Source organism: Lissotriton helveticus, chromosome 3_1 (assembly GCF_964261635.1).
Source record: "Lissotriton helveticus chromosome 3_1, aLisHel1.1, whole genome shotgun sequence".
Taxonomy (NCBI): Eukaryota; Metazoa; Chordata; class Amphibia; order Caudata; family Salamandridae; genus Lissotriton; species Lissotriton helveticus.
In genome coordinates, this window is record NC_136061.1 from 1,850,548,108 (window position 1) to 1,850,575,269 (window position 27,162).

The following is a 27,162-nucleotide window of genomic DNA, read 5'->3' on the forward strand; positions in this document are numbered from 1 at the left end:
TTGGGCGAGATGACGTCCATGAGTGGAGATGTATCTGCTCTGATGGGCTGTGATGGGCCATGCAAAGTCAACGCGTCAGGGAAGTCCTCTCAGCAGGTGATACATTGGTTCCAAGGGCGATGCGCCAGATCTGCAGGAGATGGGCTCCACCTCAAAAGAGAAGTGTCGGTTCTGCTGGATACGCAGATGGGCTGGCAGAGCACCTTCAAATCCACTTCAAAGGAACCAGGACTGGCTGGCAGCACTTGGGAGGGTGGGACTCACAGAAGGCAGAGGTAATGTGCTGGGTTCAAGGTAATTGGAAGCCTATTCTGTACCCGACTCTTCTGATCAAGGGGACAATCAACTATCCCTTGGAGTCACTCTGGGGTCCGGGGTTTAGAGATGCAGAGCCAGTCCTTCTCACCGAGGCACGAAGGCAGCAGAGCAACAGGTCAGCACAACAGGGCAGAAGTGGAGCAGAGGGGCAGTCCTTTCAGCAGCACAGCAGTCCTTCTTCCTGGCAGAGGCCACAGGTCCAGAAGCGAGCTGGAGAGTAGGGTCTAAGCTTCCAATATTTATACCTGGTGTTTGCTTTGAAGTAGAAGAAGCTTTTAGAGGTTTTCGCCCCTCCCCATGCCCTCCCCTTGTCCTCCCCTGAGGTGTCAGGCATCCCTTTCCTCCCTGTCCTGGCCCAGCTTGCTTGGGGTCACAATAGACCAGTGTCAAACCCTTTGTGAGAGTACTCAGGAAGAGTCTTTGTGATGTGCAAGTGTGGTAGGTGACAGCTCCTCCCCCTCTTTAACTCAGTGTCTCCCATCCTGCCAACACTGAGTTTCCCTTTGTCTCACTGTCTAGGAGCAATACACAAGGACCAACCAACAGCTGCATCTAGTCATGTGTCCCAGAAACAGACTGCAGGCACCAAATGGCTTGGAAAAGAAAACGTCAACTTTCTAAGTGGAATTTCCAGAATTGTGACTACAAATCTGACTTTACCATTGAAGAGGGCCTTAATTACAATTCTGTAGACCCCAAACTCGACCTGTCTACCTGCTCCCAATCAGAAGTTACAGCTCATTAAATGTAATGTACTGTTATCCAATAGGAGAGGCATGCCTTTCAGTAGTTAAAAACGAATTGAAGAGTTTTTTGCTATCAAGACATTTAAAACTTAAAAGTACGTGTCATATGTTTTGAATGCACTGCACCCTGCCATCTTAGATGTTTAGGGCCTACTGAAGGGTGATTTATATTTATTAAAAAGTGAGAAATGGGCCTGGCAAATGGTTTATTTTGGCAGGTCGAAATGGCGGTTTAAAACTGCACACACAGGCTGCAGTGGGAGGCCTGAGACAGGTTTAAAGGGCTACTTAAGTTGATGGCAGAATGAGTGCTGCATGCAATTCATAGGCCCTGAGTGCATGTAGTACTGCTCTACTAGGGACATACAAGTACATTAAATGTTCCAATTGGGTATAAGCCATTCTATCACTTTTAAAGGAGAGAGCGAAAGCACAGTAGCACTGGTTAGCAGTGGTAAAGGGCGTAGAGTACTAAAACCAACAAAAACAAGATTAGAAAACCGAAGGGTGAAGGCAAAAAGCTTAGGGATGACACTGCGGGCACGTCCAACAGTACTTAATTGAATAATCATTTAATTATTATTCATAAAGTGTTAGTATGGGAACCAGTGTATTAGCACAAGAATATTTTGAAATCAATCAAATAACTATTGAATAAAATACAAGGTAAGTGTTAGTGTGAGGATTGCAATAAGGATAATAATTTTTAATGTAGTCAATTAGATGAAAAATAGAGTTATGGCATAGTTATTAATTAACTGCATTAAAAATATTCTAATCTAGGGGTGATATTAGTGTTAGAGTTAGGATAAAGTACCTGATTATTTTAATTTAAAAGGCATATAATACCGATTACGATGAATTTTAATGGAGTTTGATATCATTAAATTAAAAATGAGATTAAAGAAAACATTAGATGTATTGCAAACTTTAGGCCTTACTTGACAAAGTGAAGATAGGATGAAGTAAAAGGTAGAAGGTAAAGGTCATTTTAGTGTTATGGTAGGCTGGCAAACTAAAGATAGGACAAGGTAAAGGAGGGAAATAAAGTGTGGGAAAGTAAAAGTAGCAGATGAAAAGGCCTAGATTCATCAGGACAGCCAAAGTTTCCTGCATTTGGATGTTGGACTAGAGCGCCTCCAGTGTGTGGTCCCACCCACTGTTCTGCATAATATACTCTAGATTATTCACATAGCAACTTGTTCCCAAAGTGTTTCCTTAGCACGGAGAAGAGTACAGGTTTGTCATATTTGGATAATCTTTTTTTCTGTGCATGCCCTTTTCTTAAAATTTGAGGCGGGTGCGAGAAGAGCCAAAGAAATCATACAAGCCTTTGGACTTCCCATCACCTATAGATGTGTCACCAAGGCCAGGTCATGACCTTTGGTTAGGATTCTCAAGGATGTGCATACATTGTTCCTGCTGGATCAGATGGAACCAGGCAGCAAAGTCAAGAGAGTAGATCTGGATTCAAGGTTTGGATTATGCTACCACGCAGAGATCTCTATTATATTGCAGATGGAGTAGAGTTTGACTCCTTGTTTCGAGTCTTCCAACATGCCAACTTGTTAGTAGTGCGGTTGCTTGGTAACAATCCCCATTAAACAGCAGCATCCTTCCTACTCCAGTTCTGATAGTTTTAACTATGGATGGATGTCAGTCACGTGTGGGGGAGGGCAACTTTGGGGTACAGGTGAGTGCAAAAAAGGTGACCTCTGTGAAACACTTGGCGCATACAATTGGAAATTGGAAATGCAGGCAGGTTGCCATCTGCACATTGAAACGTGGAGCTGCTGCTTCAAAGCCGCTACATATTTCACTTGATGTGTTTCCCCCAGGCAGAACATGTTTGCGGCTGCCCTGGAGGCAGCGCATTCAATATAATATGGTGCACTTTCACTGAATGCACCCAGCGCCCCGTGCTGCAAACAGGGAAGGTGCGCCTTATGTGTAAGAGGGCCCCAGGAAGCAGGACAATGACAGAAGATTGGCTTAGAATCGCTTTTTCCTCCCTATCACACTACTTTCTTTCGTTTTCCCCACCCCTTTCCACTGACGTTTGCATTTCCCCACGGAGCCCCCTTTGTTTTTCATGCATCTCTCTGTACCCCAAATGTATTTACTATCCCCTGCTCGTCCCCATTCTTTTCATACATTTGTTCTTTCCTTGTATATCTCCACTATATGTCACTAATTTCCATATTTCACTGTTTTCTGATTCCCACCTGCACCTCTGCATTTTCCCTTCCCCTGTGTCTATTGTTCACTGATGCTTCCGTTCCTCACTGCATCTAGTCCTTTCCGTCACTTTAGACCTTTTATTCCCTGTCTTTCTTCCCTTTTCATCGCTGTCTGCCACTTTTCACTTTATCGGCTTTATCTTTGACTCTCTTGTGCATGAATGGCGATAACACCTCAAGATGGCGCCCAAGGTGAAACGGAGGTAGAAGTGGGGGGGCCGCGGTGAAACAGACCCACGTTATGATGTAACAATGCGGGGGCTGTGACATCAGGAGCGGGCCCCCTGCTGCCCTTTCATCTTCCCCGGCAGGTGCCCGCAGCTGGTGCAGCCCGTGATCGCCGGATCTGCAGCCTCCATCCGCCTGTGTGGCCCGACTGCAGTGTGTGGATGGGGGCCCCGTGGCCACAGCGGACGGGCGGGACAGGTTACACGACCGGGAGAGGATTTTAACTACAGCGCTCACCCCCTACATATGACCAAGCCGCTAACGCCCCCCTGGGAGAGCCAAGATAGACATCAGCTTTTTGTCGAGCTTGAAAGCTGGGTGGAGACCTGGGGATTTGTTTTAACACCCCTCCAGCTAATGACACTGGTGAACTGTGGTGCCCAGTACAGGAGCCTGGGAGCATTTAGACCAGGGATCATGTGTGTGCAGCAGTGGTGAAAGGAGGTGCAAATACTGAAGATGTTCCTCCTTTTGACTGTCTGGCTCCTTTTCCCCTCTTGCTCTTCCTCTGTTGGGTCGGCTCCCTGGTTTTCTTTGGACTTGGCACTCGTAAGTTTTGAACTGGAACTCAAGTGCGCTCCGCCATTTTGGGACCCTCTCCTGTTGTCGCTCTTGCCCTGGGTGCATCTTGACATGTTGAGATGGTTTCCATCGATGCCCATGACCCGGGTCCGCCATTTTGTTGATTCTTGTCCTTTCCTTTGGTCCCTTGGATTCCATCCTGCTGACCTTCAGACATTTCTCTTACGGTGGACTGCCTTATCTCTTTCTACCCCTCAGGTCCCCCTCTCTCCTCTCACCAATTTCAGCCTCCAAGTCTTCTCCCCCACATATCGCTCTCTACCCCTTTTTATTTTAATTTAATTTAATTTTTTTAAATTTTTATTTTTCTTTTCACTCCATAAATATGTGATATATACTTGCCCAAGCTGAATCGCTGGTAAAAATGGAATCCTGAGAAAATCTACTATTTGTATATATATGTATATAGAGATAACTATAACCACTAGTATATGTATTAGACCTTTGTACTCACTACCATTCCTATGTGATTCTTAGAGTTTATCCATTTGTATCTCTTCCTTGAGTGACTTTACAACTTGTACATTTGCAATTTTTTCTATTTGTATCTCTTCCCTGTGTGACTTTAAAACTTGTACATTTGCATTTTTTTTCCTGTTTGTATCTTTTATGTAACTCATGTAATCCTAAATCCTTATGTACCACAACTGGTTCTTTTGTAAAGCGCTCTGACACCTTCGGGTAATGTTCGCGCTATAGAAAATCGCATTAAATAAATAAATAAATAAAAATGAATAATGAAGTGACTATCTTGTAGGGTGTCCTTATATGCAGATATGACACCGGGGATCACATACACACACGAACACACACACACCTCTTATACAGGCACACATGCACACTTACAGAGCCAGTAGCTACAAGAAATCCCATGTCGTCTGCAACACCATCACTGAGTGTCTTCATTTTGGCCAGGAGTATTTTGATTAGTGGAAAGTAAGCATTATTTTATAACGGTAAAAGCAAAGCTACATGTTCATGGCCCAAATTTACTATCCTTGATGCAATGAAGAAATGTGTGAAAAATAGCTGCACTGTGTTACTCAAATGATAGAAAACTGTGCAGCACCATATTTAAAGAGTCAGAGGCTGATGATGCCATTGAAAGCATTTGCGTTAAAAATGGCTACTTTGCGCTACGCCTGGCCTCACTTTATTGCGCAACTGGAAGGCTTTTCTGTCTTGTGTAGACTTTGTATTGGAGCTCCTCACTTTAGTACAGAGTCCAACTGCACAGGGTCAGACCTGTAAATTGTGTGGTTTAGTGTAAAGGACACATTTTGCATGTAGGTTTATCACGTAATATACCGCTTGACCCCCTCGTTTGTTCCTGCTTTTACTTGGTGTTAGGATTTAGGGCAAAGGCAGATCACGTTAGTTTAGTAGACATGGCTTTGTGCTAAAACCTAAGGATGCTGGCGACTCTGGGCAAACCTACTTACATACATTAACAGGGTATAGTTAGAAGGGGCTTGGACATGGAGCAAAGGTTCACTTTCAGCCCAAAAGAGCTTTTACATGTCAAAGTTGATCAATGGTGGCTGTTTAGCGCGAATCCAGTGGTGGCTCCTCCGCTACAGCGGAGGAGCGCCGACCCACTGCTCTTAGAGCAGTGGGAAAAGGAAAAATAAAATGATAATAACACAACGTTATTATCCTTTTATTTTTCGTGGCTACGGGGCTAGGTTAGGGCGGGACTGGGATCACAGGGAGGAGGAGTAGTTTGTGCACCTTAAGTGCGCATAACAGTATACCGGATGTCTTGGGCCGGCCAAACAGCCATGAGCGCTTAGCATGTTCTCCACCGGGCTGTATTGCAGAGACTGGGAGGAGAACATGCACAGGCTCCCACTCCTTGTCTGAGCGCCAAACCATGGGACTCAAACCAATCATAGCAGGTGACAGCAGCATTGTGATTGGCTTAGCGGAGCGTGTGTGCTTCCTGCTTCTGGGACTCGGAGTCAGGAAGAGAAGCGAGACGACAAAGGAGAGGCGGCAGCCGTGAAGAGGTGTTTTTAAAAAATATTTTTTTTGTCATAGCCCCCCGCCCAGCCACCCCCGTTCCGTACCAGCTGCCACTGCGTAAATCATTGGTAAATCTGGGCCACTGAATGCATAATTCACTTGGGTAAAAACAGAAATAGCTGAAGGTGTTGCACATGAAAAGGTCGCTTGACAGATTTGCCTATAGAGCTGTGGAAGGAAAATAGAAAAAAAAAACATTATTTCGTCATTCTGTCTACAATTTGACTTCTTGATGTGCCGCTTGTAAGTTTTTTTGCTTTTTAGTGTCATACAGTCTTGACAAAAAATGTATGTCTTAAGTAACAATTTCACTTATTTTAGTTGACAGTGCTACTGTTAAACGTTTTCAAAGCCAAAGGAGGTGAAAAGCAGCACACAATAATTCATTGCAATCAAATGTGCAATAGATTAGAGACCCACTGAACCTTTCCACTATCAGATAATACATTGAGTCAAATAATTTCTCTGAAAACTGGTTTTCGTTGCGACAGTGGCCATTGAACATTTCTGGTACATGGCAGGAGAGCTAATCTCCATTCTTGAGGCCTGACATTTCCATTTCGGGCTCACTCAACCAGACATGAAGCCAGCAAATCAAGATAGCACAGATGGAATTTTCACTCTTATTAAATCTCTGAAAGCATTTGCCATAATAATGCTGCAAGTAGGATTCCTAAAGACAAACCTAAAAAGAATGTTCTAGGGCGTTTGTTTCTATTTAGACCTCTCGATAACCTGCCTTGGGAGTTTGCTGTGGCCTTAACTAGTCCCATTTTGACGAGTGGTAAAGAAATAAAAATCTTCACCCAAGCTCTGTGCCACGCTTTTGATTTTTAAACACCTTTAGATATAGTATAAGAAATGCGCGTCCCACTCCTGTTTGAGGTGTGCCAATAGACTGCGATTTTGACATTCCGCGAGCCTCTGGGGTGTCCGAAATTGACTTTTCAAAATAGTATTACTCTTCACCACTATCCTTAGAGTTGTTGGGTTTTGGAAAGAGCCTTAATCCTGTTTGGGATCAAAAGCACAGTTCTTAGATTCCATCACGTTTGCTAGGCATATCAAAGAATGAAGTGCCTTTGTCAATACAACATTTTACCTTAAGATGCTTCTGGTAAGGGTCTTCCTCCCACGTGTACCATGTTTGAGACATACAATTGGGTCAAGGGGCCTCTCTTTTTTATCCACTTCCAGTAGGCAGAGGAGGATGCCTTGTATACTTGGGAGATCAGAGGGCTATAGACAGAATAAACTTTTTCATGTTGCCCGAATCCTTCTTCCAACCCTTGGAGTTTCTTATCGTGGAAAAATACATTAGCATTCTAATGCCACAGTACAGCAAAGTATTTGTGTATATTTGTAAGGAGTCGAACTTTTAAACTGCCCACTCTGTCTTCTTAGAGCAAGACTTGAGAGAGTCAAGGTTTTCCCCTTAGGCGATTCTGGAATCCAACTGGAGGTGGGAGGACTGATGGGCCAGAGAGAGCATCAACTAGAAAGGTGACATGGAAAACATGAAAACAACTCCCAAGAGAATGTTTGTCTGACATAAAAACTGCTTCTAAAAGATTGCCTGTCTGGAATCTGAGTCTAATGCACTGAATCCCAAATAGAAAGGTGGTGTATTCACTGCAGTCTGCAAATACGGATACCCCATGATGGTGCATTTAGCAGGTGCAGAAAAACGCCTATTCCGAGATTTCTGCTTTGGAGTTAAGAATAACGTGCAGTTTCAGCATTTATTGCACTAAAATCCATGTTTTTTCCCTTCTTTTAATAGGCATTGTCCTCCGAACGATTTTGCCTGGTTTTACACCAAAGTCTGAATTCTATTTGAGCAATGACTGTAACCCCTAAAATCGAGAATCAGAACCTAAAGCTCACAGAGTGAGGACTGTGGAGAGGAATACTAAGATTAGGTGTATATAAATTAACAGTCAAGTCCCACACACAATCTGCTCAGAATTGTGAAAGATGAAAGTAACCCTATCTTAGTAAAGAAAATAGTACTCAACCCCGGCAGATTGGCTCAAGTGCTGATATAGTGTGTGCATTTTCACGATGACCACATCCTAGGCTCTTTCAGTGAAACACTTGACTATTCAGTAAAGAATTATGGAAAAGATTTCCCTTTTTTGTTAAGAGTGAAAAAATACCCAGCGATTTCTACAGTTAGAACTTTAGAATGTTTAGACCCACAATGAGGGCAAAGGACCAATAACGACTGCAAATAACCTCCTGCTCCAGGACTCCAAAGCTTGCCCTTCTGATTCTCCTTGTTTAACGTAGAGTATGCCATCGGTGGGTGGAATGTTCTAACTGCATTGCAGCCCTTTTGCCTCGTGCTATACTGGTCTTTAAAATCCTTCTCCCTTGTTAGTGGCCTTCACCTGCAGCTGGGGCTTATAACTCAGGTAGAGGCCCTTTAATGACAAGTGTAGAGTGTGGCAGCAAACTAATTTATATACAATACATAGGAATGGTCAGTGTTTAGTTGTAGACAGTGGAATATAGAAAGCTAATAATGGCTGATATAGAACTTCCTCTCCAACATTCCAAAATGTGTCTTTCTTTTTCTCCATGTTTAATTCATAACATCCTACCCTCAGTGGATGGAATGTTCTAATCTCATTAATCCCTTTCTAACTTGGCCTGCATGGTTGTTAAAGGCCCGCTCCCTCTTCAAAGATCTACAATTGCTGGTGTGGGCTCGGTGCTGGGCGGAGCCGAGGAGCAGAGTGCGCTTTAGCCATATGCCCAATTGAGAGGCACTGAGGCAACTGTAGCCCAAGGCACTTGTCCAGATTTCAGCTTTCCTTTCTTCATTCATGCTCCCACTCCCTATATATGAATTCTCCTTGCAGGAAATGTATGACAGCTCCATTACCGAAAACCACAACAGTAAATGCCAGTGCACCCAGTTTTGCAGAAGGGCTTGGATTTACTATGGAACTCTTTTACCGGTCTGTCAGTGCCCATAAATCACTTTCTCTGGGGATGATTAGCGACCTAACTTGGGGATTTCTGTCTTGGCTCTGCGGTATTTCTATTTCTAGAAATCCTAAGCTCTAAAAGGACTTTAGAGTAATGTGTTTTCCTGGATAAATTTGCAAGATGAATACATACAATTTGTTCACTGCAGTAAACCATGTACTCCTACTACTCACTCATTCTTGTTTTGGAATAATGAGGTGTTACTTCTGTCATGGATGGGCTTGGTGCACACCATATGGGTTTCATTTCTTTAAAAAGCCGAGAGACCAGGTGCACATGGTGCCTTATCGAAACTCAGCACCTCGCCCCACTAACATGGCTACTAACTTTTAGAGACTCAGCACTTTGCTCTATGTCCATGTCAATGATCAAATACCTCAATAGACTGAGAGTAGAGACAGTGAGTGGGGTGTCTAGAGGTAGAAGGACCAGGGGACCGGAGTACAAGGATCACTCATCAGGACAGAATTACATGAGTCACTGTCGTGAGTGTATCCAAGCCCCTACTCATGGCTAATGGGAAGTTTCAAAAGTTTGCTTATTCCACATTGGAGGAAGGCAGTGAATAATGACACTTCTGAGACCTAGTCAAAAATGTCTGTCTGCAGATCTTGGTTAAACAATTCATATACAATTAGAGAAAACATTACTTTTTACAGAGACTCCAAATGTATTGAAAAACATCCCATTATCAGCTGTTGTGGCTCTCTTATATGGGGATCAAGAATCTGTACTCTTTTTCTCTCCTTTTAGGTCTCGCGTACACAGCCAAGCGCTTGTGCTCTCTCTTCGAGACATGCTGTATTCAGGTACGGATTTTAAGGGCCACCCATTTTCTGCCCATCTTTTCAATTGGCGCCTCTTACTGTCCTTTGTAAATGATTGATTTTGATTTGTGAATAGGCTTGGTAGTCCCTCCTCAGTACCTCCCTGTCTTCTGTTGGTATCTCCCATGAGGACAGCCCCTCTTTCATGTGTCCTTACTCTCTAGGCTTCATTAACAGTTAGTGGACACTATTTAGCTAATGCCATGCTGAAGCAGGCATGACTTGCTGCATGGGCGACCAGTGTATTTCTTTTCCATTTATTTACTTTGTAGCAATTGCAGCACACCGCGCTTTAGCTTTAAACACCTGAAGCTAAAACTTGGTGTGCCGCCATCGCTATAAAAGTCAATAAATAAGGAAAAAAAGGCGGTCAGATGCCACATTTGTTTTTCATTTATCTACTTTTGTAGCAATGGCAGCACGCAGCACTTTAGTTTTAAACATCTTAAGCTAAAGCGCGACGTGCCGCGATTGCTACAGAAGTTAAAAAATTGCAACGGATGCACACCTTTTTTTCTATTTATTTACATTAGCAACCATCATGGCACGCTGCTCTTTAGCTTTAAACATCTGAAGCTAAAGCACGGCATGCAGCAATTGCTACGAAAGTAAATAAATACAAAAAAAAGGGCAGCCAGGCACTGCATTTCTTTTCCATTTATTTACTTTTGTACCAATTGTGGGACGCTGCACTTTAGCTTTAAACAACTGAAGTTAAAGCATGGTGTGCTGCGTTGCTACAAAAGTCAATAAATAGAAAAAAGACGATCAGACGCCACATTTGTTTTCTATTTATTTACTTTTGTAGAAATGGCCCCGCGCCATGCTTTAGTTTTAAACATCTTAAGATAAAGTGCAACATGCAGTGATTGCTACAAAATTAAATGAATAGAAAAAAAAGATGCCAGCGGTACAACTTTTTTTTCTATGTCATTATGTAGCAATCATGACACACCATGATTTAGCTTTAAACATCTGAAGCTAAAGCGCGGTCTTAGACAAATGGCTTTCTGTAGTCTTTTCCTGCGCCTGTGCAGTGATATCTCTTTCGCCGTCCTGCGTGCCAAAATTTCAGCCTGTGCATCATGGATTTCAGTGAGTTGGAGCGAGACAACAGCATCAGCAGCAGCAGGCTAAGTTCTACCGTGTGTGTCAGCGAGTCCTGCTGCGAGGGAATAAATAAGGCTGGGCCTGGACCCGGTCCTAGGGATGAGTTGTATTCTTCATTATTGCAAGGTGCAGTAGTACCTTACATGGCTAGTAGAGGTTCACAGGGACACCTAGTAACAGGCGAAGGTATTGCCCCCTTTCCTTGCTTCATGGATTTTCTCTTATTAGTTATGCCACTGCTAGGATACTTTTTGAGAAAAAAAATTCCAACAAACATTCTCATTTGCAACACCAATATCTCTAAATGTAACTAATGCGAGGCCTATTGCATTGCAAATGCTTGTTTTAGTATACCAATAGTGAATAATAGTTTATTAGCTCCTCGTCCTTCTTTCTTGTGACACTCATTACACGTTATGCCCTGCCACATTCATACAAAATTGTCTCTCATATCCTTTTATTCCCTTTTTATTTATATCATATTGTATTTTATTTTAAAGAAAATAAAACTCTCTGCAGGAACTGGAAATAAAGCTAATACTGGTCACACCCCAGCTCACCCCGCAAAGGAACAATATCTACATCACTTCCTGTTATTTCCCTGCATGAGCACTGCCTATTTTCTTCAATTAAGTGAAACATTCATTGATACAATTCGCTATTATAGGCTGCCCTTCCTATGGCCCAGGGTCCAAACGTGCAGTAATAAGACACTGTTATGTTACACCTGCGGTGAAAATCATGCAAATAATTATTCTTGTTCATTTTTCCTATCATTGGTGCCTGGTAGTTATGTCTTAGATGGGCTGTTTCTAAGGTTATATAGCCAGTTTCGATATGAGCACCAGTGGTACGTTTTACATCATGGTACCACTGCCAATGTCTGTTTCCTTATCATGACGGCGGTTGTACAAGGAAGATCACATGATCCAGTGATTAGGTTTCTTAGCAACAGGGAGGCATGGGAAGCATCCTCCCGCTGTTGATGGCATTTCTGTAACCTTATTGTCTGTAAGCACTTTTCTTCACATATATACAGGCACATGCATCAAAGGAAAAAGCGGTCGCAAATGGGCAGATTCTCAGAATCTGCCCCTTTGCGACCGGTATTTTTGCATTAGGGATGCATCATCCCAAATGCAAAAATCGCAATTTAAGGATTCCTTAAATTGCAGTTGCATTTAAGGAATCCCAAATTGAGATTTCTTAAATGCAATGCATTAAAGTAAAGAAATGTGTGATTTCGCTAATAGGAGTAGCAAATTACCATGAAGTTAAACTTCATGGTAATTTTCAAAAACGTTGAAAAATGCACTTTTGTGCATTTCTCAAAGTTTCCTGTTGCACAAACACATGCCCTTAGGGCATGTGTGTGTGCAACATATGTGCACAGATCAATTTCAGGGGTGCAACAGGGTGTCATTTTGACACCCTTGCACCCTTGAAATTGCATGAGCAATTTGCGAGTACCTACTGGTACTCACAAATTGCTCATGCAATCTCCAATCCATTCCTATGGGCCTGGAGGCCCATAGGAATGAATGGGATAGCATTCCTTAATTGCGACTAGCAATTTGCGAGTCGCAATTAAGGAATGTGTAGGAATCGCAATTTGTTTTGCGATTCCTACATGCATAGGCTTTTGCAATTCCTTAATTGCGATTCCTTAACCCCTCCCATGCTCATGACGAGCTGAGCTCGTCATGATCCACGGCGCTCCGGTGCTCATGACTTGCTCAGGTGCGGGGAGAATTCCCCTGTTGTGCTGAGCGTTCCACGGGAGCTGGTGCACCTGTGACGAGCTCAGCTCGTCATGAGCACAGGAGCGCCGTGGCTCTGAGCATGGGGGTGCTGTGCGCGCCCCCTCTCCCCCAGCACAGCGGGGGAATTACCCCCGCAGCGAAGGGGTTAATAATCGCAAATAAGGAATCGCAAAAGCCTACATTGATGCATGAGCCAGTATGTAGGCTACAAGCGTTCGGTCATGGTTTGCCACTAAGGGACATCAATTGGGGAGCCTTAAGGTGAGCCCCCTCACCCATTTGAAGAGGCCAATTACTTTGGTCAGATTTCAGTGCTTCAAGCCTTAATTAACCATGGTGCGGAAACAGCTCTTAGAACTAGAGAGGGTTCCCCTTCTCTTTCTCAAAAACAAGCCAGTAAAGAGAGAGGGGACTCCTGATCCAAACATTGAGGCACAGGGGCAAAATGAATTAAGAGGCTATTATGTCCAAAGACCTGATTTACTCCCCCTTCATAAAGTTGTCTAGAAAATGTGAAACTGAGAATGGAAAGAAATTGACCAGTCTAGTTTTCCAAAGACATTTCCTTTTGCTGTTAAGGTGGACTCTTTAATGGCTGATCTGGAAATCAATTTGACGGATGAATCACCCTCTAACACAATTGATCAGGTAAAAAAGCCATTAAGTGCACCTATTCAGCTTGTAATTTTACTGTGAGAGCTAATACATATGCTATGCTATGTTGTTTAATCCTTGTTAAGTGATTTCCATGCTTTAGCTAAGAGAATTCAACAACCTTTAATGGAACAATAAGTCAGGTTCCTTCTTGACATATCTTTTGTCTCTTTGTACGCAACTTCAACAGCTCCTGGTTTATCCATAGCGGCTAGATGCCATGTATAAATGAACTCTTTGATTGCAGATGCGGCACTCTTATCACATGTTCCTTTCACTGGGGCTAAGCAGCTTGGATCTCAGCTTAATGAACTGGTGAGAAAATCTGTTGACAATCGTGAACTCATGACTCCCATCTGTCCCTCCACCTAAGACAGAGGTTTTGGCCTCTTGTCCCCTTCCATCCGCAAGGGGTAATGGTCAGTCTTTTTGTGGTGGTGCTGTGGGCATGGCCACAGCACAACTTAATAGCGTAACTACCCAATACATTATAGTGGTTGGTTGCCATCACCTTTTTAATCAGGGTAGGAGGCAGGATTATTAAAATAGTGGCCTTGACCACCTTCCCCTGTTTTAACCCATCACGCACGTAGACACTACACTTTCACTTTGTAGGGCCCCACACACGCACCCACCAAACGGCAAGGATAAAAGATCTCTGCCAAAGAGGCCCCACTGAGGGTGCCCGTCGGGGATTGCACCGCCGTACCGACGAGGAGCAAGCCCAATGATGAAGCATGACACCTAGCGGGCTAGGTGTGTGAGGGCATTACATCCAAAAAGAGAAATTCCCTTTCCTTTTTTCTGGGCCACTGTACATCAGCCAGTATATCCACATTAGTCACTATTGTTCTTCGTTAGGAACTGCATACCTCCTACTTGTTGCTTCCGTGGCCTGGGAGACCCTTATGTTTACAAGTCCTAGAACCTAGCATCCATGCTGCCTGCTCCTCTAGCCCCTAAATCCTAAAAATGTCAATCCAGTTTGGGGTGGGGGTGGGGGGGCGGAGGAAGACAGTCACCATTTAAACTTTTACAGTGTCTGTGAAGATTCTATATCAGACAGCCAGGTGCTCCAAATTGTAAGAAAGAGATACAGTAGTCTATTTCAAGGGATTCATACACTTTTTCTAGGTAACTCCAGCTCCACACCGCCCTCTGGGAAGTGAAGGCCTTCTAAATGGGATCCAGGTGCTACTAGCAAAGGCAGCAATAATCTCTCTCCCAGATTTCGAGTAGGTTCAAAGGTGTTACTCCAGCCTAGTTGTGGCCCAGAAGGCATCAGGAGAGTGTCAGCCAGTGCTGGACTTAAAGGAGGTCATTCCTTCCTTGCTAGTGATTCAAAATGATAAGTTTACAGTCCCTCCTTCAGCTGGTAGTTCTGGTAGATTTTTTTGATTTCAATAGACCTCAGTGAGGCATACATTCATATTCCAATTCTTCTGGCTTCACAGAAATTGTTATGTTTTTGTGTGCTTGGAAGTGCATTATTAATTCAGAGTTCTTCCTTTGGAGTGGCTTGTGCTCCGAGAGTCTTCACAATGGTGCTGGCTCCCTTTGGCGTTAAGTTATACTCTAAAAAATGTGTTCGTTTTTTCATAGCTTGATAATTGTCTAACTGACAGTTGGCTAATATTTGCCTCTCTCTAGTCAAAGATAGCAAAGGCTGTTCCTCGGGTGTGCAGATTCCTACAGTATGATGACTTTTTTCAGAACTTTCCCAAGACTCATATGATTTCATCACGTAGTCTTCAATGTATAGCAGCAGACTTTAGGACCAACTTGTTTCAAGTTTTTCTTCCACCTGCTTTCCACAAAGATTGTTTCTTGTCTTATGTACTATCTATCCCATCTTTGGGAATTGGCCAAAATTAGCTAATAGTCCAGGGAAATGTGTCAGCCAGTCTCCATCGAGCTCCTTGTGCTCACCCTCACTTGCACCAGCTGTTGCATCATCTGGTACAACAGTGAAGTTCCGCTCCTGCAAATTAAGAAGACTCAGATACTGGCAGTCTCTCAGATTTGTCACATTTTTCACTGATGGCTGCAGCCTTCACTTTTGTCACCGTTAGTTTCTCTGGATCGTTCTTCACTGAGCACAATAAGGGCAGATGCCAGAAAAACAGATTGGGGGTGACTTTTTGGGACCTCTCAGTCTAGGGTCTTTTGTTGGCAGATGTGGCAAGGGGCTGGTCTACTTGGAAAGACGTAGCTACCATTCACGGAGCCCTAATCACTTTTACTCCCCTCCTGAAAGATCTGGCAATCAGACAGAATGTGGAATGTGGGGTTACGACCACATGGTCGTATCAACAAGGGCATCGCTGTTTTGCAGGGAACATCGCTGGTTTTCCAGCGATATTGGGACATTTCCCTGCTATCACTGGAATTTTCATCGCCAATGCGCTAAGCGTTGTAAATACAGCGCTAGCTTGGCAACGAATTCCAGCGATAGCCGGTAATAGGGAAACTGGTGCTAGGAGCGGCCAGCGATAATTAACACTGCCGCTTGTTAATATGCCCCTTAGTAAGACTGTGGCTGAAAACCTTTCACAGTGAGAGCCTGGAATCTGATTGGGTGGGGGAGGAGAGGAGGTTGGTGTTCAGTGTGGAAATATGAAGTCAGACTATGGAAGTTTTTCTAACAGTGAGGACTGGAAATCAGGCTATGCCTGGACAATGGTTATAATCAGGCTGTGGGACCACTACACATCATAAAACATTTCACAGACACAATCTATGCTAAGTAAGACCTTTTTGGCTTGGTCCTCCGTCTATACAAACCTGAGTTACAGTGAAGAGCTTAACCTATGCTCTTGTGGGGGGAACCGAGGAACCTGAGGAGTTTAAGTGCCATTATTAATAGGGCCCATCCATAGTGAGGTCTTGAGTCATAACCTACCTGGACCAGGGCTGTGCAGATGCCAAAAATGCCGAGTGCCACCAGGTTCTCATGCAGCCACGTTTTTATTGTCTCGTAGCAAGGCTGCAAAGAGAGGAAAGCAATGTTAGCGAGAAAGGCGAACACTCAGGTGTGCCTAGCAGTGAGGTACTGAGAAACCGGAGATGACATCATCACAGCCTGAGAGGCCAGCAGCTCCCACGTGGCCTGAGTGAACCAGGGCTGGATTGGTTGCTTATTCTTTTAGACATTTTCGAGAGAGAGAGAGAGAGAGAGAGAGAGAGCGAGAGAAGGAGATATATATATATATATATATATATATATATATATATATCTCTCTCTCTCTCTCTCTCTCTCTCTCTCTCTCTCTCTCTCTCTCTCTCTCTCTATATATATATATATATATATATATATATAGATATATACACCACATTTGAACATTTTTGCCAGGGCTGCTTTCGGTTCCCAGAGAGATATATATAGATATATATATATATATATTCACTGAAAAAACCATAGGTTTTAGGCCTTATATAGTTAGGAATTAGCATTTAAAAAACCATTGAAATTCACTGAAAAAGCATAGGTTTCAGGCCTTATATAGTTAGGAATTAACATATAAAAAACCATTGAAATTCCTCCTATATAGTTAGTTGGACTAACTATGTATGGCGCACCCGCAATCCACTGCTGATGATGTCACATATTACATCATTCATGACATGGTCAGTGACATCACTGATGACATCACTGATGACATCCCAAATGACATCTCTGATGACATCACTGATGACATCATCCAGTGACTGTGTGTTTCTGTAAAGTTTAAATATGTTTTACATATTGAAGAATGAGTGGATGTATAAGTGTCTGGATGAAGGATTTAGTAGGTGCGTGACTGACTGTATGAGTGAGTGATTAAATGTGTCTTACTGAATGCATAGGTTAGTGACTAAACTGAATGTGTGCATCAGTATGTCTGTTGTTGTGTAAGCTGCTGCATGCGTTGATCAGTTGCTATATGAGTGGCTATATGGGTTATTGATTGGTTGCCCAAATATTTGTATGGGAGACTGAGTGTGTGTGTGGCTGGCTGGGAGGTGTGTGACTCTGTGCAGATCAATGTGTACTTGTATCAATGATTGTATAAGAGAGTAAGTATGTGTTAGTATATGTTTGAATAAGTAAGGTGTTGTGTGTTTAACAATATAGATGAGGAAATGGAAGTGTGATTGATTCTTTCATGACTGACTAGGTGTGTGAGTAACTCCATGGATGAGTGGAAGTGTGTGAGTGTCTGCATAGGTGTATGAGTGCATATGATAGTATTGCATTGATGAGTGACTGTATGTATGAGTGATTGTGTGGGTGAATGAGTGGATGTGTGAGTAGACCTAGGAATCAGTGAGTGCCTATGTAGTAACTGGTATTGGTGTGTCAATAGTTGCAAGAATGGTAGTCTTTATTTAACACTGGGTGTATCAAAGGTTATATTAGAGTGTGAGGAGGTGCATCATATTATCACATGAATGATGTACTCAGTGATGTCATCAGTGATGTCAAATGAGATGTCATCAGTGATGTCATCAGTGATGTCATTTGAGATGTCATCAGTGATGTCATCAGTGATGTCACTGACCATGTCATGAATGATGTAATATGTGACATCATCAGCAGTGGATTGCGGGTGCGCCATATATAGTTAGTCCAACTAACTATATAGGAGGAATTTCAATGGTTTTTTATATGTTAATTCCTAACTATATAAGGCCTGAAACCTATGCTTTTTCAGTGAATTTCAATGGTTTTTTAAATGCTAATTCCTAACTATATAAGGCCTAAAACCTATGGTTTTTTCAGTGAATTTCAAAGGTTTTTTAAATGCTAATTCCTAACTATATATGGTCTATAACCTATGGTTTTTTCAGTGAATTTCATTGGTTTTTTAAAAGCTAATATCTATAGCTGTAAAATATATTCTTTATTACGTGACGTATCACGTAGCCACGTGATACGCCTCATGGGTGAAATAAATCTCATCAGACGCATTTCAGGCACATCCGTGCCCTTGCTCACTGTGTGTGTGTGTGTGTGTGGAGGGTCAGTTAGCCTTACTGTGAATGGTATTAGGACAGGTATGTTTTGGCTCAGGTGTTTACTTTGACAGACTGGTGTACTTCATACCTGAAATTATAGTCCGTTACCTAGGTCACTCAAATACGTGTCCATTGTGCTTCCTTCTATATATTGCTTAGTGAGAGGATCCAAAATTTCATGTGGCTCAGCCACTGCTCCCAAAATCAGTTTCCACCCTGTGATGATAATCTCCCATTATTTTACCCGTATATTTACATGTCCGCCTCTTACGTTTGTGCAGAAGACGCCTGTAGTTCGTATTAGACCAGTGAGGGGATTGTTAGGCCCTGTTGCTAGTGGTATTACAGACGTATGTGTGATGTACTGAAGCAGAGGATGCAGTGCATAGACAACAAGTATGGGGGTTGGGCTCCGGGGTGCACTGCTGGAGGATTAACAGCATTATCAGTTCTGGAACGGTCTTGTTCAAACTGTAAATGTAAAACTGAAAGAGTGTGAACGTCACTCACAGTAGACCCCGCCCACTTCAACCACTGAAGACTCTATTGGAAACTATTGCAGCCCTGTTATGTTATGTAACATTTGTTGACGCCTCTGTATGGAGGCAGTGCAGTTGAGAAATGATTTATTTCCTGCAGTTTTAAATAGCGCGAACTCGACCCGAAGGTATCGGAGCGCTTTTCATGAGCACAAGGTACATGACGCAATTACGCATTCATTTTTGGTAGGCACGGGGAGTTAAGTGATTTGCCCAGAATCACAGGATGTTGAGTGGACGCCGAGACTCGTACCTGGTTCCCAGCGCAAAGGTCGGCAGCTCAGCCCATTGCGCCACATCCTCCCCCTTGTTGAGTATTTCAGACCTGACAGATGTGGTAATTTGTGTATTACAAATACAGGCATGTGTGCGAATGAAGGCTGTGCAGCCGAGTATGAACTTCCGACCTGCCGTTGATGCTCGGTGCCTGGGTGTGTGTGCCACAGCTAGGTCTGTGTTAGAGGCCCTGCTGTTGGTGTTTATTACAGGCCTGTGTATGACGTGCTAAGGCTACATTGCAGTAGATTACAGAACTGCACTTGGTGTGCGGAGGGTTCGCCGTCGGCCACTCCTAGAGAGCAGGGCTTGGTTTGAAAAGCGCCCTGTGTGCCACATGCCGGGGCTGCTGCCGGTCTCACCGAGGCGCTACATTCCCGCCCCTTGCCCTCTCCCCCTGTGGAGGTCACGGGTCTTTCATAGCTATCAGGGCAGAGCCGGGCTGCTGAGTGCGTCCCTCAGGACCACCGATGCAGGCACAGGGGCTGCCTGAAGGAACCTGCATTTATTTGGGGTATACAGTGGCAGCAGGGCACTGGGCTCTGCCTCTTCGGTGAACACAAGTGCAACGTTTCAGAGCAGTTCACCAGATGAGCGCGAGGCAAGGCCTAGGTTACAAACACTTTGTACCAATGCAGTGCCCAGGGAAAACGACATTTGCTGTGATCCAACGGTGCCAAAAGTACATTTTCGCATCAGTGGGTCCATTCGGATGCAAGGGATGGTGCATCATTTCTCTGTACAGGAACACCCTTCCCTATTCCTGTACACTATCATTTTCAGTGTGATTTCTGATTCAATTTTTATGCGTCATTTGTTGTATTCTCTCATTGCTACCTTTAAGCTTTTCTAATCCCTTGCCTCCTGCCTCATGTTTGATTTTCCTGGCAATTCCCTTCCTCTACAAATCCGGTCTCTTCCTCCTCATTTCCGTGTTCTGCCTCCATATTTCCCTTCTGTACCCCCTCAATAACCTCTCTCCTACACTGGCCCTGGAATAGAGGTGGCCAGGCCAAGCAAGACTTGCCGACTCGAGCCAAATGTCTGTCTCTGGCCCGGCCCTCATCCCAAGGAGACGTGCAAGCCAAAATAGAGCCGAGCCAAGCACCCCAGACACTGCCCTTACAGCTCCCTAATGCAGTTTATAAACATTCTAGTCTCAGGACTGGTTACGTTAAAGGTGCTTGTTTGATGTAAGTGGGTATGTCGGACCCTGAGCTGCAAGTTGCACGTTTCTCAATGACGGCTGGTCACTGGTGAGCAGCCTCTCCCAGCCTCTGCGGGATGAGAGAGTGCTCTGTTTTTCTTATCCATTGCTGGCAGTGAGGTCCGGCCGGCCCCAGCACTTCCGGGTCGCCGCGGGCAAAATGTATCTGAGTGACTGCATGGGCATTTGTAAGCACGGTCGTGTGTGCATCGGAGTATGGCAAGAGTTTATTCCTATTATATCGACTCGTGTGATCTTTGAGCGGCCTGGCTTTTTAGCTCACATCAGTTGGTATTATAAAGCTTGAAATATTGTCCCATTTTGAGTCTAGGCATACAAGTCGCGTGTGCGCAGGGCTACAGCCGAAAGGTCACGGCAGGTTCAATACGCCACACATGACGGGGGGCCACTTAAAATCCCATCTGTGTACTGCAGTATAAATAACAGTAAAATTCCAGTTGCCACAATGAAATGTGAAGGAAACGTAAGATGTTACACTGACATTCACAGGCTGTCCTGTACTACAGGATAAACTGAAAGCGCTGAGTACGGAGGGTTTTGGTTTGTGTGTGGGGCCGGGAAGGGGGGGGGGATCTCCTGTCTCCATGTAGCCACCCACTCACCCGTCCCTGTCCCCGCCCTGCCCAGGTATGCAGGGATCGGGTTGCAAGTCGCCCAGGTACGGCTCCACCCTCACCCCTCCTCCCAATGGCGCTTTCTTTCAGTCCCCACGCGCGGCGGCCCGATTTCAGGCAGGCAGGCGGGGGCAAAAACGACGTGGGCACTCAGCCGCAGACGACGCTTCTCTTGCAGGTGGCAGGGCTCCCTCCCATCACGGGAGCCCTGCAGAGTCAGCCGCCATCTTCCTTTTTCCCCCTCGCGACGGGGGCGGGCATTTCCAGCCGGCCACGCTGGGATTGGCCAGCCGGCCCCAGCACTTCCGGGTCGCCGCGGGCAGCGCGGCGGGCCGATTTCAGGCAGGCAGGCGGGGACAGTGCGCGCACGGGTGCGCGCTGATAGATATATAACTGATTTTAAATGAAATTTTCTCAGCAAATACTGGACGGATTTAGACCATTTAAAGAAAAGTGTAATCTGCGAACCAGCCTCTTCCATTTTACCAAATTTCAAATAATTCCGTTCAGCCGTTCGGGCTGTAGCCGTGTCTAAAGGTCCTATGGAAATTTGCATGGGAAAACACGTTTTGGGACCCCCCTTTTATCTCAGCCCCCACTTGACGAACCCCCCTCAAACTTTCAGGGAAGGAGCGGAGCGTAACGGGCCATCTTCTTTGAGAAATTCACGTAGATTCATTAACCGACACCAAAGTTATTCCCAATAGAATGTTGTGGATTTCCTATGGAAACTAGGTCCTAACTATATATACCTACTGGCGAAAATCAGTTATATATCTATCGGCGCGCACCCGTGCGCGCACTGTCCCCGCCTGCCTGCCTGAAATCAAGCCGCCGCGCTGCCCGCGGCGACCCGGAAGTGCTGAGGCCGGCCGGCCAATCCCAGCGCGGCCGGCCGGAAATGCCCGCCCCCGCCGCGAGGGGGAAGATGGCGGCTGACTCTGCAGGGCTCCCGTGATGGGAGGGAGCCCTGCCACCTGCAAGAGAAGCGTCGTCTGCGGGTGAGTGCCCACCTCGTTTTTGTCCCCGCCTGCCTGCCTGAAATCGGGCCGCCGCGCTGCCCGCGGCGACCCGGGAGTGGCCCGGTGTCTATCTCGCCTCACTTCTCCCAGGCGTGAGGCTGGGATCGCCCTACCTCCTGTCTTACACTTCTTCCTAGTAGTAGCTGGGCTCCGTGCCAAGCGGCCCCAAGCGCCGTGCCAAGCAGTTCCTCGGTGGTGTGGGGCAGAGCAGGCTCCCTCGGTACCCCTCGTGCCTCCCCACAGGCCCTCGACGTGTGTTCAGACCTCGGGCGGTGAAGGCAGGCGGGCTGACTATCTGACATACTGCGCTGTCCCCTCCCTAGCAACTGGCACGAGGACGGGGCGGGCCTGCACCCCACACCCTGCCACCTTAACAGGTAGCGCCGGCCAGGTTAAGGTGGAATGCCAGTGATGTGGGGACTGAAAGAAAGCGCCATTGGGAGGAGGGGTGAGGGTGGAGCCGTACCTGGGCGCCTTGCAAACCGATCCCTGCATACCTGGGCAGGGCGGGGACAGGGACGGGTGAGTGGGTGGCTACATGGAGACAGGAGATCCCCCCCCCTTCCCGGCCCCACACACAAACCAAAACCCTCTGTACTCAGCGCTTTCAGTTTATCCTGTAGTACAGGACAGCCTGTGAATGTCAGTGTAACATCTTACGTTTCCTTCACATTTCATTGTGGCAACTGGAATTTTACTGTTATTTATACTACAGTACACAGATGGGATTTTAAGTGGCCCCCCGTCATGTGTGGCGTATTGAACCTGCCGTGACCTTTCGGCTGTAGCCCTGCGCACACACGACTTGTAGGCCTAGACTCAAAATGGGACAATATTTCAAGCTTTATAATACCAACTGATGTGAGCTAAAAAGCCAGGCCGCTCAAAGATCACACGAGTCGATATAATAGGACTAAACTCTTGCCATACTCCGATGCACACACGACCGTGCTTACAAATGCCCATGCAGTCACTCAGATACATTTTGCCCGCGGCGACCCGGAAGTGCTGGGGCCGGCCGGACCTCACTGCCAGCAATGGATAAGAAAAACAGAGCACTCTCTCATCCCGCAGAGGCTGGGAGAGGCTGCTCACCAGTGACCAGCCGTCATTGAGAAACGTGCAACCTGCAGCTCAGGGTCCGACATACCCACTCACATCAATCAAGCACCTTTAACGTAACCAGTCCTGAGACTAGAATGTTTATAAACTGCATTAGGGAGCTGTAAGGGAAGTGTCTGGGGTGCTTGGCTCGGCTCTATTTTGGCTTGCACGTCTCCTTGGGATGAGGGCCGGGCCAGAGACAGACATTTGGCTCGAGTCGGCAAGTCTTGCTTGGCCTGGCCACCTCTATTCCAGGGCCAGTGTAGGAGAGAGGTTATTGAGGGGGTACAGAAGGGAAATATGGAGGCAGAACACGGAAATGAGGAGGAAGAGACCGGATTTGTAGAGGAAGGGAATTGCCAGGAAAATCAAACATGAGGCAGGAGGCAAGGGATTAGAAAAGCTTAAAGGTAGCAATGAGAGAATACAACAAAGGACGCATAAAAATTGAATCAGAAATCACACTGAAAATGATAGTGTACAGGAATAGCGAAGGGTGTTCCTGTACAGAGAAATGATGCACCATCCCTTGCATCCGAATGGACCCACCGATGCGAAAATGCACTTTTGGCACCGTTGGATCACAGCAAATGTCGTTTTCCCTGGGCACTACATTGGTACAAAGTGTGTGCAACCTAGGCCTTGCCTCGCGCTCATCTGGTGAACTGCTCTGAAACGTTGCACTTGTGTTCACCGAAGAGGCAGAGCCCAAAGCCCTGCTGCCACTGTATACCCCAAATAAATGCAGGTTCCTTCAGGCAGCCCCTGTGCCTGCATCGGTGGTCCTGAGGGACGCACTCAGCAGCCCGGCTCTGCCCTAATAGCTATGAAAGACCCGTGACCTCCACAGGGGGAGAGGGCAAGGGGCGGGAATGTAGCGTCTCGGTGAGACCGGCAGCAGCCCCGGCATGTGGCACACAGGGCGCTTTTCAAACCAAGCCCTGCTCTCTAGGAGTGGCCGACGGCGAACCCTGCCCACACCAAGTGCAGTTCTGTAATCTACTGCAATGTAGCCTTAGCACGTCATACACAGGCCTGTAATAAACACCAACAGCAGGGCCTCTAACACAGACCTAGCTGTGGCACACACACCCAGGCACCGAGCATCAACGGCAGGTCGGAAGTCCATACTCGGCTGCACAGCCTTCATTCGCACACATGCCTGTATTTGTAATACACAAATTACCACATCTGTCAGGTCTGAAATACTCAACAAGGGGGAGGATGTGGCGCAACGGGCTGAGCTGCCGACCTTTGCGCTGGGAACCAGGTTCGAGTCTCGGCGTCCACTCAACATCCTGTGATTCTGGGCAAATCACTTAACTCCCCGTGCCTACCAAAAATGAATGCGTAATTGCGTCATGTACCTTGTGCTCATGAAAAGCGCTCCGATACCTTCGGGTCGAGTTCGCGCTATTTAAAACTGCAGGAAATAAATCATTTCTCAACTGCACTGCCTCCATACAGAGGCGTCAACAAATGTTACATAACATAACAGGGCTGCAATAGTTTCCAATAGAGTCTTCAGTGGTTGAAGTGGGCGGGGTCTACTGTGAGTGACGTTCACACTCTTTCAGTTTTACATTTACAGTTTGAACAAGACCGTTCCAGAACTGATAATGCTGTTAATCCTCCAGCAGTGCACCCCGGAGCCCAGCCCCCATACTTGTTGTCTATGCACTGCATCCTCTGCTTCAGTACATCACACATACGTCTGTAATACCACTAGCAACAGGGCCTAACAATCCCCTCACTGGTCTAATACGAACTACAGGCGTCTTCTGCACAAATGTAAGAGGCGGACATGTAAATATACGGGTAAAATAATGGAAGATTATCATCACAGGGTGGAAACTGATTTTGGGAGCAGTGGCTGAGCCACATGAAATTTTGGATCCTCTCACTAAGCAATATATAGAAGGAAGCACAATGGACACGTATTTGAGTGACCTAGGTAACGGACTATAATTTCAGGTATGAAGTACACCCGTCTGTCAAAGTAAACACCGGAGCCAAAACATACCTGTCCTAATACCATTCACAGTAAGGCTAACTGACCCTCCACACACACACACACACAGTGAGCAAGGGCACGGATGTGCCCGAAACGCGTCTGATGAGATTTCTTTCACCCATGAGGCGTCTCACGTGGCTACGTGATACGTCACGTAATAAAGAATATATTTTACAGCTATAGATATTAGCTTTTAATAAACCAATGAAATTCACTGAAAAAACCATAGGTTATAGACCATATATAGTTAGGAATAAGCATTTAAAAAACCTTTGAAATTCACTGAAAAAACCATAGGTTTTAGGCCTTATATAGTTAGGAATTAGCATTTAAAAAACCATTGAAATTCACTGAAAAAGCATAGGTTTCAGGCCTTATATAGTTAGGAATTAACATATAAAAAACCATTGAAATTCCTCCTATATAGTTAGTTGGACTAACTATATATGGCGCACCCGCAATCCACTGCTGATGATGTCACATATTACATCATTCATGACATGGTCAGTGACATCACTGATGACATCACTGATGACATCTCAAATGACATCACTGATGACATCACTGATGACATCTCATTTGACATCACTGATGACATCACTGAGTACATCATTCATGTGATAATACGATGCACCTCCTCACACTCTAATATAACCTTTGATACACCCAGTGTTAAATAAAGACTACCATTCTTGCAACTATTGACACACCAATACCAGTTACTACATAGGCACTCACTGATTCCTAGGTCTACTCACACATCCACTCATTCACCCACACAATCACTCATACATACAGTCACTCATCAATGCAATACTATCATATGCACTCATACACCTATGCAGACACTCACACACTGCCACTCATCCATGGAGTTACTCACACACCTAGTCAGTCATGAAAGAATCAATCACACTTCCATTTCCTCATCTATATAGTTAAACACACAACACCTTACTTATTCAAACATATACTAACACATACTTACTCTCTTATACAATCACTGATACAAGTACACATTGATCTGCACAGAGTCACACACCTCCCAGCCAGCCACACACACACTCAGTCTCCCATACAAATATTTGGGCAACCAATCAATAACCCATATAGCCACTCATATAGCTACTGATCAACGCATGCAGCAGCTTACACAACAACAGACATACTGATGCACACATTCAGTTTAGTCACTAACCTATGCATTCAGTAAGACAAATTTAATCACTCACTCATACAGTCAGTCACGCACCTACTAAATCCTTCATCCAGACACTTATACATCCACTCATTCTTCAATATGTAAAACATATTTAAACTTTACAGAAACACACAGTCACTGGATGATGTCATCAGTGATGTCATTTGAGATGTCATCAGTGATGTCATCAGTGATGTCACTGACCATGTCATGAATGATGTAATATGTGACATCATCAGCAGTGGATTGCGGGTGCGCCATACATAGTTAGTCCAACTAACTATATAGGAGGAATTTCAATGGTTTTTTATATGTTAATTCCTAACTATATAAGGCCTGAAACCTATGCTTTTTCAGTGAATTTCAATGGTTTTTTAAATGCTAATTCCTAACTATATAAGGCCTAAAACCTATGTTTTTTTCAGTGAATATATATATATATATATATAAATATATATATATATATATATATATAAATATATATATATATTTATATACACCACATTTGAAAATTTTTGCCAGGGCTGCTTTCGGTTCCCAATCCACCCATGGTGCTAACAGTTAAATGTTCATCAGGCAGCACCTGCCAATGTGAAAGCATCTTTGAAAGGCATTAAAAACTATACATGTACATTCTCTCCTTTCAGTTATTTTCATGCTCGACGTAAATCAGGGA

General features: G+C 45.0%; 1 protein-coding gene across 6 annotated transcripts in view; it reads right to left on the reverse strand.

Annotated features, from left to right (window-relative positions):
* Window positions 1-27,162, reverse strand: part of TSPAN4 (tetraspanin 4) — a 2,988,612-nt gene that overhangs the window by 13,125 nt on the left and 2,948,325 nt on the right. For all 6 annotated transcript variants that reach the window (XM_078682789.1, XM_078682790.1, XM_078682791.1 and 3 more), the window contains one exon: window positions 16,393-16,476. In XM_078682789.1, coding sequence (XP_078538915.1) covers window positions 16,393-16,476 — 84 coding nt within the window. The remainder of the gene's footprint in view (window positions 1-16,392; window positions 16,477-27,162) is intronic.